Source organism: Enhydra lutris, unplaced genomic scaffold, assembly GCF_002288905.1.
Source record: "Enhydra lutris kenyoni isolate GAN:26980312 unplaced genomic scaffold, ASM228890v2 scaffoldscaffold62, whole genome shotgun sequence".
Taxonomy (NCBI): Eukaryota; Metazoa; Chordata; class Mammalia; order Carnivora; family Mustelidae; genus Enhydra; species Enhydra lutris.
Genome location: NW_019154146.1, coordinates 12160458 through 12173658, shown reverse-complemented (window position 1 = coordinate 12173658; position 13201 = coordinate 12160458). Strand labels below are relative to the sequence as shown.

Genomic DNA, 13201 nt, shown 5'->3' with positions numbered 1-13201 from the left:
AATGAGTTTACAGGAAGGGAGGAAGGGTCAGCTGGTTGTCGGTAGGTGCAACATTACTGGAGTACTGTTTTCCCTGCTAATACTTTTTCTTTTTTTTGCACATTTTCTTGCAGTCTTAAAGTTGGAAATCACTTCAAATATGCCTTTAGTTGAAGCTCAACTAAGAAGGCAAAGCACGGTGGTATTTCTGAGTCCATGATGTTAACTGTCTCCTTATGGGTATGGTGTGAGTAGCACCAAAAGGTCATTGTACTTCTTCCTTATGTTCCATTTGTCAATTAATGTGGTGGTGTCTATGCAGGACTGTCTTGTATAGTCTCAGTGTCCACAAAGCTAGAAACATTTGTCTAGGAGTCATCTCTCCCTATATGCTATATATGAAATGACAAATTTGTGGTAAATTGAATGCAAACATCTTTAGCAGTATTCCTAATTACTGTTTTCTGACAATCAGCATAATTTTTTTTTAACCAGGTCCTATTTCTCATAGCTAACAGATACTGAATACTTACTATACTCCAAACACCGTTATAGATGCTTTGGGCATATTATCTCACTTAATACTCAGGTATTAGCCTTACTGCCATTTGACAGACCAGGATTCAAAAAGTTATGGCACTTGTAGTTCATTAAAGGCAAAGGTGGAATAAACCCTGTTTGCCTGAATCCAGAGCCCCAAATTTTACCTTTAAGTTATATTGCTTCTTTTCACTTCAATAAATGATATGCTTTATTGAAAACCAGTTTCTCCTGTGGCTTTGGTAAAACTCTTTGAATGGCTCACTTGGTGTCTTTAGAGTCAAACAGCTCCTAAGACCGACTGTAACCCTTGGAGTCCTCTTTGCAGGTGGGTGTAAACTCTCCTTTTACTCTCTGCCCCTTTACCCTCATCCTTCTGCCTGTGGCTGTCCTCGGTTCTCCTCCACGGACTAAAGTACACCAGACAGAGTGGAGCTGTTCCCATTTTACAGAAGCGGATATTGAGCTTCAAGCCAAATCAAGTGCCAACACTTACTGATTCCATAATCTGTGACATCCAGAAAGGGAGTACAGGACAGATTCTGTGTCTTTTATATTCTGCATTCCATAGCATTCTCCTCCTGTGTAAGGAGTTGTTGATCACAATCTATTTCCAATTAGATTGATTTCCACATGAGAATTTGACACTGTTAAACTAGATTTAAGTCCATTTATTGAATGAGCAAAGATATTGAACTATTTATTTATTCTTATTGCCGGGTCTCCTATAACAGAGCTGAGGAAGCTAATGAAGTAGTATAAGAAAACCCAGGATAATTTTTAGGAGGTAGCTCCTGAGGGAATCTGTTGAGAACTACTCTTCCCAGCTTTTTTTTCATTACTTTAAAATTCATGTCTGAACTATTCCTTTGCTCCAACAGCCTCCATTTTGTTTTCTTTTTTTACAGGTAATAAGATAACAAGTAGAATATCTTGTTTCATTCATCTCAGGAATTCTCAGAAGGAAAACTACTTGTGCCCATTTGGTTTGTCTAAACATTTTATTTCCTCTGACATTGGACCCTAATTTTATTGTGATCTTGGTTTCGAATGAACGGTACCCCACCCACGAACTCCATGGCTGCTGGGACTTGGTAGATGCCCAGGGAGATACTGATTTTGCTGTTTTTCAGACATTATATGTTCCATTCTTCCCTTTACACACTTCAGTTATTTTATTTTATTATTTTTAAAGATTCATTTATTTGAGAGAGAGGCAGAAGGAGAGAGCTAACTTCCTGCTGAGCGGAGAGCCGGACATGGGGCTCGATCTTATGACCCCTGAAATCATGACCTGAGTCAAGAACGAGAGCCAGGAGCTCAACCGACTGAGCCACCCAGGTGCCCCGCTTCAGTAAGTTTGATATGAATAGCCATGCTATCTACACTGATAGTGCCTGTTTCTCCAAGCATGTGATCCAATGGTGATAGGGCTGGACTTTCTTCTCTCTCACTCATCAGAATCCTATCCTGTTACTAGAGTTGTTAAAATGTAGCTGGAAAGACACTGAGAAGGACACCTTTCAGTTACTTCTTTACTTTCAGCCCACTTTCTTATCTTTCTTATCTGTAAAATGGGTGGACTGAACGGAAACGAGATGATATCTTGGTTCCTTTCCAGCAGTCAGGCTCCGGTGTCTCCTTCAAAATTAACTGGGGACATTTATCATCCAAAGGGGTCTGTAGTCTAATGGAAAAGTGATGCAAATACGGAACACATGTTTTAATGTTTTCAAAAGCAACACTGGCTTAAGCAGACTTTTAATGTTGTAGCGAATCCCATGCCATCATTTATGCCAGTGGGCTCTTCCCCATGCCCCTGAGGACTTTCTGCCCAGCCCGTAGAAAAGCCCGAGATACACATTTTCAGAATGCACCCAAATGCTAGGGCTAAAAGTTGCTATAACTGGGTCTTTTCACAATCCTATTTTCTCACCAAAGTACTTTTACAGTTAAAAGAGAGCAGCAGTCTTGGACAAACCACAAATGCACATTTAATTGGTGTGTGAACTTCTGAGTTCAAATAAGGAGCTTTTATTGAAGAGCGAACAAAAAAAATCATAAAGGCTACAATTAGAGCCAGTTGCCCTGAGAAAGTTTCTTTTCCTTCTTTCTTTCCTTCTTTTTATTTTTCAGGAGATCAAAGGAAGCATAATTGAGGGAGAATCTTGGAAGGGCGGTCAGTTCTGGCTATCTTTCTGCCTGCCTGTGAGTGATAACAGTCATTTTGGAGTTAGTCACCTCCTAATTAAGCAGCCGTCAGAAATAAGGACCCAGGGACAAATCCTGGCTGTGCATCTACAGCCAGAGCCTGGCCCCCCAACTTTTAAGTCTGCGGTCTGATTTCCGCAAGAATGCACATGGACTCTGGCACTCTAGACTACTGCACGCCACTCATTTGTAAATCAAGTTCAGTTATGCTGGACAGGACAGGGGAGACAGCCTCCTTGGAGGTCCCAATGCTTCTTGCGGAACTGGATTAGTAACAATTCTTTAGCAATCTGGTCCTGAAGAATTGGGCGTCTATCCTGGGGTCTCCAAGTCTTTCTATTCAGTACCTTTCCTCTGAGTGCACTCCTATCAACCTGTCTCTTATGTTTATTGAGCTTTATAAACTAATTTTAGCAGCACATCAGGAGCTGCCTGTGGGTAGTTGTTACCCCACCACGCGCCCCTCCCCCAGCAGAGCAGTTGTAAGCCATTTGGGTCACTATTCACAGCTCCCTTTGAAGAACGATCTTGCTTACAGAACTGCTATTCAGTTGGAAGATCTTTAAGGTCCATTCTGGACCACGGAGTCCAGAAGGATCCACATTCATAAGAATGAAGGGGCTGTGAGGCTGGAATTTTTATACCACTGGGGTTATAGGTCCCTGAAAATGATTTATTAGCGGTTGAAGAATGCTCCAGCGGCTCTTATCATAGGCAGGCAAGTGGGAAGGCAGGAAGCCAGGAGAAGAGTTTCTGTTACTGCATTTTCGGTGATGCCCTTGATTATAGATACCATTGTTTGTCTCGCTCCTCCTCCCCAGCCTGCTTCCACCAGGCTCTAATTACATCCTTTAATGATTTGACCAATTAAAGCCTGCAGTTCAACTTATAGAGGAACGGATGAGAAATTAGGGGCTGGCACGCAAACTTCGATGCGGATGCTCTTCTTCCAAGGTTACACACCTCTATTAAGCCAGTCGGCTATTTGAAAAGTGGCATAATGGGCGATGCTAATAAAATAAGCACGGGGACATTTTCAGCGGCTCCCAAGTGAATACACCAGAAGGACGAAATGTGAAAAGCAAAGGGATATCTACGAAACCAGGGCATAGCATTTTTTTTTTTTCTTCTAAAAGCGCAGTTGCCAGCCGCATTTCTTAGTTAGTGTGAAATGCAATAATTGCTAAGTCAGGGCTTGGAGAAGCAGAGAGCTCTCTCCCCACCCTCCTGCCTCTGCTGGGAATGGAAACAGCCCTGCACTGCTGGTTGCCATGGTGGTGGGGGACGGTGGTGGGGGATGAGTGCTTTGCTCTCAGAAGCAGTCTGACCCTGCGGGGGTGTGGGGGGCTGTTTAGAGCCCAGGGATGTTTGGGATCCCTGCAAAGCAGTGCAGATTCAAGCAGAAGAGACCCCCCGAGTGGTATTTGATTCTCTCCAGGGATTTGTGAGGGAAGGAGGGAGAAGAGCGTGCTGCTTCCTCTTGTTGCCGCAGAATGTGAATTTATCTTGGACGACCAGCATCATTTTGAATCTCTTCATCTCTTCCCTGCTTACATCCTGTTTCCTCCCCTGCACCCCCCCCGCCCCCCTCTCCAAGCTGCTGCTGGGTCCCTGAACAACTTCTGCATGGTCTTGTACCTTTCCTGCAAATTCCCCCAATCCTTTTTGCCAGCTGGCTGACTCCTGCTCATCCTCAGGTTTGACCAAATTTGTTGAGGATTTATGTGACAGGGGCTGGGAAAGCCAAGCCAGGTAAGGCCCATCTCAGCCCCTGAGGAGATCAGAGTATGGAGAAATTTTACTCTGTAGTAGGAGGCATGACAGGGGCAGGCAGGAGAGGTGGGCTGGGAGCTCAGACCCAGAGGGTCAGGGGAAGACAGGCCAGGCAGGGAGTCCCAGATATGGCAACACCTTATCTACTGAGGAAGGAAAGGAAGAGCATTTAACATGAAGGGGGTAAAAGGAGCAAAGGCACAGACTACCCAGGGACCCAGTGGCTGGGCATTGCCAGGGGAAGAAGCAAGGGGGTATGGAGAGAGATGAGAGTGGAGGAGGGAGCAGGGCTCACAGAACGGAACCCGCTGGCCATGCTAGACTTGGAGGTGATTCTCTTTGCAATAGTGGCAAGCCGATGGCCTCGTAGTCTCCAGTTTCCAAGAGACATCCTGACAACTAGTCTGCACATCTAGAGATGGATAGATTGTATTCTTGTTCTTTTAATTTCATAGAAGAAAAAGCTTTTTAAAAAACTTATCTGAGATCACAGGACCAATCAGTAGCAGGGGAATAAAATAATTTGGTTGCCTGGTTCTAGTTAACTGCTGTCCCTGCTAAATTATTAGTGCCTACGCTACTTGCAGGTTATAGCTTCTCTTAGGGTATCTTGCACATTGGGGACACATTCAGTACACATCACTGATACATTTATCCTATTGATATATGATTACACAGAAAGAAATATACATACCCAAGGGTTTAAGGACAAAATTATTGCAGAACATATTTTCCTTTTTTTTTTTTTTTTTTTTTTTAATAATGTGTTTCGATGCTGTGGGGTTTTTTGGTTCCTTCTCTCTTTCTCTTAGAGTTTAGTTCTGCCTTAATCCTATTGCATAGTCATAATATCCTTCCTGCCATTTTACTGTCTTTTATCTGCTCTTTTAATATAGGAATTCAAGATTCTCATGATTTTAAAGGAAACCTGGAGAATCCTTGAATTCCTTTTCTGAAGAACCTTCCAAGGAGCAGTCTGGACCTCGCCCTGACAACATCCACGAGAGGGAACTCTGTATTCTCAGGGACACTCATTCCAATTTTAAGGTCTGGATGATTCCATATCTGAGCTGAAATCTGCTTCCCTGAGTCTTCATTCCTTTATGCATTCAACTCATACATCAAAGGTTTTTGGCACCTCTGTAGATGGTAGCCCAAGTAGCCTTGGACATTAAGATGCATTAGCTTGTTCTCTGCCCTCCATCCCTTGGCTGGTTTTCTCTGGGACATGATGTCTCTTTTCCCTTATTTCTTAACAAACTACAAAGACCATTTGCAAGCATTTCCTGGGTTGGTTTAATCTGGCATTGAGGACAATAGATGGGGAAATCTCCCCACATGTCTCACTGCACACCCAAAGTTGTGTTAATTGGTACTCGGGCACTGTCTGTCATGTCTTGTTGCTTAATTAAATCCACATTTGTTTTGAGTGTTCTTCTTACTCTGCTGTTTTTTATGCATGAGAGGATAAAAACAAATGATGAAAACATTTTATAGTTAAATTAGTTTGGGGGAAACAGTCCTGAACCATAAGTCCTCATTGTGCAGATAGCCTTTCATTTCCGTGTATTTGTTGTCCAACAAAACCACAAATGAGTTAGTTATTGCTCGGTTTCTTTTTTTCCTCCGCAGAGTTTAACCTTGGCCCTGGATGCTAATTTTTATTGTATTTTTCTTGAATTCTCTTGTCTTCTTATTCAAGAAATAACAATAACACTATATATGCTCTAAAGCCTTGTATCTTTTCAAGGTCCTTTATTATCCACTGGCTCAATACTATCCGGACCCCTCTTCACCTGCTCTTCCTTTTCTTTTTTCTTTTACTGCCTATGATACCATTTTCCTATGTCCGTGAATGAGATTTTGAGTATAGGTCAGTTTTATTTCCAATGTGAATTATATCGAGTAGCACAGTATTCATTTTGCAAATAGGTATTTATTGTTGTCTTCTCAACAAGCTTAATTATTCACAAATGACAATGGAGTTTCATTAACTTTTCCCTGACAAACTGAAGGCTTGGTAGGGAAGACAGCAAGAGTTTAAACTAGAAATTTAAAAATCCATTTATATAAGGTTTATGTGGTCAAATGGAAGGCAAAGATTTATTTAAGGGTGAGCCTTTGGCGGAGGAGGAACTAAAGCAAAACTTAGAAGTTAAACATTAGATTTTATAAAATGCACTCGGCAATGAGTAAGAAGTTCTTACCTCCATTAATAGCTATCCCATAGGCGACCAGTTTGTGGAATTTGAGATTTTTATCTAATTGCCTCCTCCATGGGCCTCTGCAGCACTGGAGTGACAGAAAATAAAAGTATTGTTTGGAGAAGAATCAAGGATGACAGCATCCTGAGAGCTAAGAGAGCAGGACTCATGCACTCCCTCTGTCTACATTCCTGAAGGTGGGGCAATGGGGCTCAGAAGTTAGTGGCCAGTAATTAGTCCCAGAGGTAAAACCAAATGGTTATTACTGGCTTTGCTGACATTTTAACTCCGTAAAAGTGAATGAGACAGTATAGTTCCCTGACTCTAAGTCCAAATTCTAGAATAAACCTGCTAATCTCCATGCTCCAACTAGTTTTAGGAAATGAAGATGGAAACCGTCATTCTCATGGATGTGGTTTAAGCAGTCTGTAAACTATTCCTTATTACACAAAGAACAGCACTATATTCATCTACCTCTAAATATTCATAAAATTATGATGATGATTATATAATAAATTATCTCATCTAGTTAGGGTTATTGACATTCTCATTTTTCTCTATAGCACATTACTCTGTTCGGCAGGAATCACGGTACCCAACACACTGAAGTCAATATAATTAGGAAATGTCCTGTTATGTCTTGTAGGGGTTAAAGTCTACATACTGAAATCTGTGCACTGCGCTTGTGTTTTCCTGGGCAGAGAGCTCCGAAAGATGCATCCTTAGTGACATTTGGCTCAAGTGCTTATTTTTCTCCTTTCAATTAGAAATTGAACAGTTGAAACTATTATAATACTTCCATCTTTGAGAGTTGGGTCAATTCTATTGCCCATCTTTTTCCAGAGGAGCAAATACATCAGGGAAAGGCTGAGCAATGACTCCAATGTCATGCAGGGAGGGAAAGGCAAGATCAGAAGTCACACCAGATGTACTGATTCCTGATTTTCAGTTTTAGCCACTATGTTCTCTCTTACAAAGAAACCAACTTTAATTCAAACAGGATTATTAGGAATTTCACAGTAAAATACATCTTTATCTTCCATGGTGCTTATATTAGGACATTAAAACAATGGAAATTATGTCAAATATTTTAGTACTTACAGTACTTGTCCCTCTCATGAATGAAATAAGGTTGCGACTGATTGGTAACAGAATCAGCATGCAGTTAAAATTCAGACACACTGCAGATGCTCGTGCCCAAGCCAACGTTGACTGTCCACATGTAAAGACACAGGAAAGAGATGCAGTGAGAGTAAGGAAGCTGGGGAAAATAGAGCGTTTTCCGAAATGATAATGTGTAGTCACCAACTCTACTTACACCCAGAATAACACGCGTGTAAAGGAAAGATTCTTCCTCTTCATACCAACAGAATGTGTCAATAAACAGATATAAATTCACTCCCAGCCACAAGAGCTAGTGTTGAATGAAAAGAGACCAATCAATACTATCTTCAATCTTTTCTTCTGTTCAAAATCACTTGGGTTCTTCTTTTAAAGTGAAATGAAGAGCTTCTCAGTGTTAATCAGACTTACTCTACACTTATTTCTCGTAGATCAGTTTTTAACAGTGATTACAATGTTAATAAATTGTTAACTTTATAAAAAAGATTTTAAACACATATGGTATACTTTAAGGAATTTAATGAAAAGTACAAAACCTTCCTAATCAACATCACTCTAGTGTTTTAAATCAATGATGGCAAAAGGAGGAAATCTTTAAAAACAACTCAGAAAGTACTCTAGAAAATTTCCAATTTCATAGTCTAATTCAAAGACTTCATTTGATTTAGAGAAACATTCATACATTATGCAAAAACAAACTACTTGACTTTAAAAATAATTAAAAATGAACTCAGTCGAAAAACAACTTTACATGATTCTGTAAGGATAAATTAAAAATATCTACTGAATGTTTTCTAACAAGTTTTAGTCTTTTACCAAAGTAATACTTCAAGCTATTTAACATTCCTGTACAAATTATCTTAAAAGTCAAAGACTGTCTAATATATATATTTAAACTTGAATAACAAAAGTAATACTTACTACTAATATGATGGAGAGACTCTCATTCAAAATCCAGCACCCCATTCTGACAGCTTTGCTCTGTTGCTGTCAGCAAATTATTTCTTTCATTCACCTGAGCCTGGCTGCTGTATCTTTAGTAAGGGCTTCCCTGCTAAATTATTTTGTCTTTTTGTCTTAGGAAGCACCTACTGGGAGCAGCTCTCGAGGAATTTCTAATTAAGGACTTCTTGCCAAAGGCACATCACCAGGCTGACATGCCTCATGACCTGGGTGAATACAAGGCAAGTCTCTGTCTAATGATTCTCTTCTTCAAAGATTTCATAAGAAAAGAAAGCTCGTTTTATTAAATTATCCTCATGTACTTTATACCCCATTCATTTTCTACATGATTGCAGTCAAGATGATAATAAGTCTTTATGTAAATTTGAGAAATAACCTCACTGACGAAGGTTGGGTACAGCAAAATACTTCACTTGAACTTTTTCTATTTTGTTTCCTCCATTTTTTTACTCCCCCACTTTTTAAAAAATTCCTTTATAGAAGATACAGAATGATGGTAAATAAACATGAATTAAACAGTTTTTCAGAAGACGGTGAAGAAAAGAGAAACAGATCTTTGAGTATGACTCTAAAGATTGAAGTAGATGATATTTGTGGGATTGGTGGAATGAATGTTATTTTCCCCCCATTCGAACTTGGTGAACCCACGAGATAGATGAGATTATCATAGTGAATCCAGAAAAAAAAAAAAAAGAAAAAAAGATGAAAGAGCTGTGTATAAGTCCAGCCATTTTATGCTTTTGTGTTCCTTACAAGAACTATGACTATTTTGGTAGACAAAGTTGTTCCAGTTGAAGCAATTTGCTTGTTACTCCTGACCCAAGTATTTCATTTAAAAATTTCAGATAATTAAGATGAAAATAAGAGGAGAGTTGTACCATTTAAACAATTGCCTAAGCTTCTGTGTCTTTATGTGGTGAATCCATTTAGTGGTCCTACAAGAATTTTTTAAAAATTTTTTAAAGTTGATAGGAACAGTAATTTGATATTCAATGACCTATATAATGATAGTAATAATAATAATAATAATAATAATAGTATTAATCCTAAATTTTAAATAAGTAATCCAGGCACTAGGTTAAGAACTTTTTGATATCGTCCAATTAAGTCATGCATTAACTCTATGGGGTATGTATTAAAAGCTCCATTACATGCATGTAGAGAGAGGCCCAGTGAAGTAACTTGCAGTAGGAGCTGTTGGGACTTGAATTTGGTTCTCTCTGAATTGAGCATCTTTATTGTCGACTGCTACCTTACACTGTGTTTTTTTTTTTTTAAAGATTTTATTTATTTATTGGACAGACAGAGATCACAAGTAGGCAGAGAGGCAGGCAGAGAGAGAGGAAGAGAAGTAGCTCCCCGCCGAGCAGAGAGCCTGATGTGGGGCTTGATCCCAGGACTCTGGGATCATGACCTGAGCCGAAGGCAGAGGCTTTAACCCACTGAGCCACCCAGGCGCCCCTACACTGTGTTTTTTTAATTAAATACTAATATATGGATTTGTGCATCAAACCTACTTAAGTACAGATATTAATCTCATTCCTATAAATTGGACATATTTAAGCTATAGGAATTCCTCTAATTTAATTTGTTAATTAAAAATAAATAAGTTATTATGTATGATTAACTTTCTTGTCCATTGTAACATAATGATAATGAATTATAGAAAATGCAAATGACCCATATGATCTAGTAATCCTATTGCTGTGTATTTACTCAAAGAAAATAAAAACACTAATTTGGAAGGACATATGCACCCCTATGTTTACTGCAACATTATTTAAAATAGGCAAGATATAGAAGCGATGTTAAGTGTCTGTCTGTGGAAGCATGGGTAAAGAAGATATAGTACAGACCCTGCCAACACACATACTCACACACAATGGAGTATTAGTCATAAAAAAGAACAATATCTTGCCCTTTGTGACAAATGGATGGGGTTAGAAAGTATTGTGCTAAGTGAAATAGGCCAGACAAAGAAAGACAGATACTGTATAATTTCATGTATATGTGAAATCTAAAAAACAAAACAAACCAACAAACAAAAACAGACTCATAAATACACAGAACAAACTAGTGGTTGGAGGGGTGCTGTGGATAGGGGATGAGTGAAACAGATAAAGGAGATTAAGGGATACAAACTTCCAGTTATAGAATAAAGAAATCATGGGAATGAAAAGTAAGGCATAGGGAATATGGTCAATAATATCCTAGTAACTTTGTATGGTGACAAATAGTAACTATACTTACCATGGTGAGCATTGTATGCAGTTGTTAAATCACTAAGTTGTGCACCTGAGACCAATGTAACATGGTCTGCTAACTGTCCTTCAATAAGAAAGATTAAAAAAATTAATACATAGGCTATCTTGTATGAACCATGTTTTTTATCTTCTCTGTAAAAAGATGCTTTTGGAATCTTGGGGTCTTCAGATGCAGGGAAGGGATTGTCCTTCGGTTGGCTAACTCCTAGTGAGAGCAAACACTTTACACAGGGACTCATCTTTGATGTGCAAACAACCCATCCAGAGGGCATGCCCCCCAATTACCTCCTTTACCAAACTCTCTCTCGCATAGCAACCTGATGTTGTCTCTGCCCTACATCACCCCAGGACCAGGGACTGTAACCAGGGACCACCCCTCCAGTTCAGAGCCTACTGAAATTCTTCAAATGACCCAATCCTAAGCTTGTTTAGCTTGCTCTTGCTGCATTGCCCATGTCTTCCTGAAAAAACAGTACAATAGCTGCTCTGGCCCACGCTCTCCCTCTTGCTCCTCCTCCTCCTGCTTCTTCCCCTTGTGGCCCGGCGTGGTATGACTTGGGAACTAGAAGTGATGAACTCTTCTTTCAAGGCAGCTGTCTGCCTTGATTGTTTGAAACAAACACTGCATTGAAACAACTTGCTTATGATACTTGATTGTAACCAATCCCTCCCGGGTACATTTTAAAACACCTGTATTCCTAAACATCTTGAACTTTGGAGTCACAGATTAAGGATTTTGAAGAACGGATGCATTTTCTACGTGTCATCCGGCTCTGACTCTGTTACGCCTTTTAAGTCTGTTTCTCCATTTTTCTGCTAGGGCTAATTATAATATTTACCGCATAGAGCTAATCCTGTTGCTTCTTCACCTCCAATTCCCCTAACTGACACTTAGACACCCACACTCACAAACACACTCACACTTCTGGGAGATGATGCCTATCCAGGAGAGGTCTTAGATTTACCTGCAACAATGTAGCAAATTTGCTTCTCTTTAGAAAAAGACATTGTTCTTAAAGAATTTTCCCCTCTAGAAGTATATAAAAGTACAGGTATTTTGGCAGCATTAACCTGAGGTTAGAGTGCACTTAGTGAAATATTTTCAGTAGCCTGTTTAATAGCGAGCAATATAAAGATGTAAAGTCTTCATGTTCATTTCTTTAAGCCAATAATCTTCCAGGATGAAATGATTTGTTATTTCTGAAGTGTTTAGGATTTACATATCTTAGAGGCCTTATTCAGTTGGGTTATAAAAATTAATTCAGAGAGAATACATCTAGAATTTTATACTATCTTGTCTATTTTAGATTCAATAAGTGTGAGGAAGGCTGGAACCTTCCAGCCTTCTGTACTCTTCCCACAGCGTTACAAATGAGACGCATGTTTTGCTGAATAATAATGTGTAGTCACATTTTTGGTTAATTGCTGAGGATGTTGCTAGTGCCACAGTAAAAGTAAAATGTAAAGGTTTAGGTTATAAACACATCTTTCTCTACTCCATTCTTATTTGTAAAGTGCCATGTGTTTTATTCCTCATTTGAATATGTAAAGACACGTTGTGTTCAAGCGTAGCTATTATTCATTTATAGCCTACAAAAATGGTTCACAGTTGTATTATAAGAGTATAACTCATGACTTTACTTCAGTGTTTTTCTTCAGACATTTTATTTTTTTAGAACTTGCAATGATATTTAGTTTACTCATATAAAAATATGTGAACTTCAAATTATATTCAAATTCATTCAGAGCTCAACACTTTTGTGCAACTGATGTATATATCTTTTCATCTCAACTTTTCTTTTTCCACATTTAAGAATAATCTGATGATACCACAAGTTGGTTTACAATATTGGAATCAGATTTCATAAGACTCAAGATATATCACACACCTAAGTCCAATTCCATTCAGTCCTGGAAGCTCTCAGTTTGGATAAGTAAGATGTTGTGTTTGTTCTCATTATTCTTAATTTACCTGGGGCAAGTTTGGGGATACTGATCATGCCCCAAAAGTCTGCCTCAGTTTTTACTTCAAAGAAGGAATCTGTACAAATTACAATTTAAGTCAAGACTATTGGAATCACTTCCCCAGAATCAAGGCCAAGTTAATAAGGTTGCAAATAAAGAGATAGGGAATGATACAAAATC

General features: G+C 39.1%; 1 protein-coding gene across 1 annotated transcript in view; it reads right to left on the bottom strand.

Moving 5' to 3' along the window:
• LOC111158742 (NADPH oxidase 3) overlaps positions 1–8795 on the bottom strand; it is a 56024-nt gene extending 47229 nt beyond the window's left edge. Inside the window, exons 1-4 of the mRNA XM_022520977.1 lie at positions 8751–8795; positions 8026–8121; positions 7809–7919; positions 6711–6795 (exon numbers count right to left, since the gene is read on the bottom strand). Coding sequence (XP_022376685.1) covers positions 6711–6795; positions 7809–7919; positions 8026–8121; positions 8751–8795 — 337 coding nt within the window. The remainder of the gene's footprint in view (positions 1–6710; positions 6796–7808; positions 7920–8025; positions 8122–8750) is intronic.
• Positions 8796–13201: the final 4406 nt, after the last annotated feature.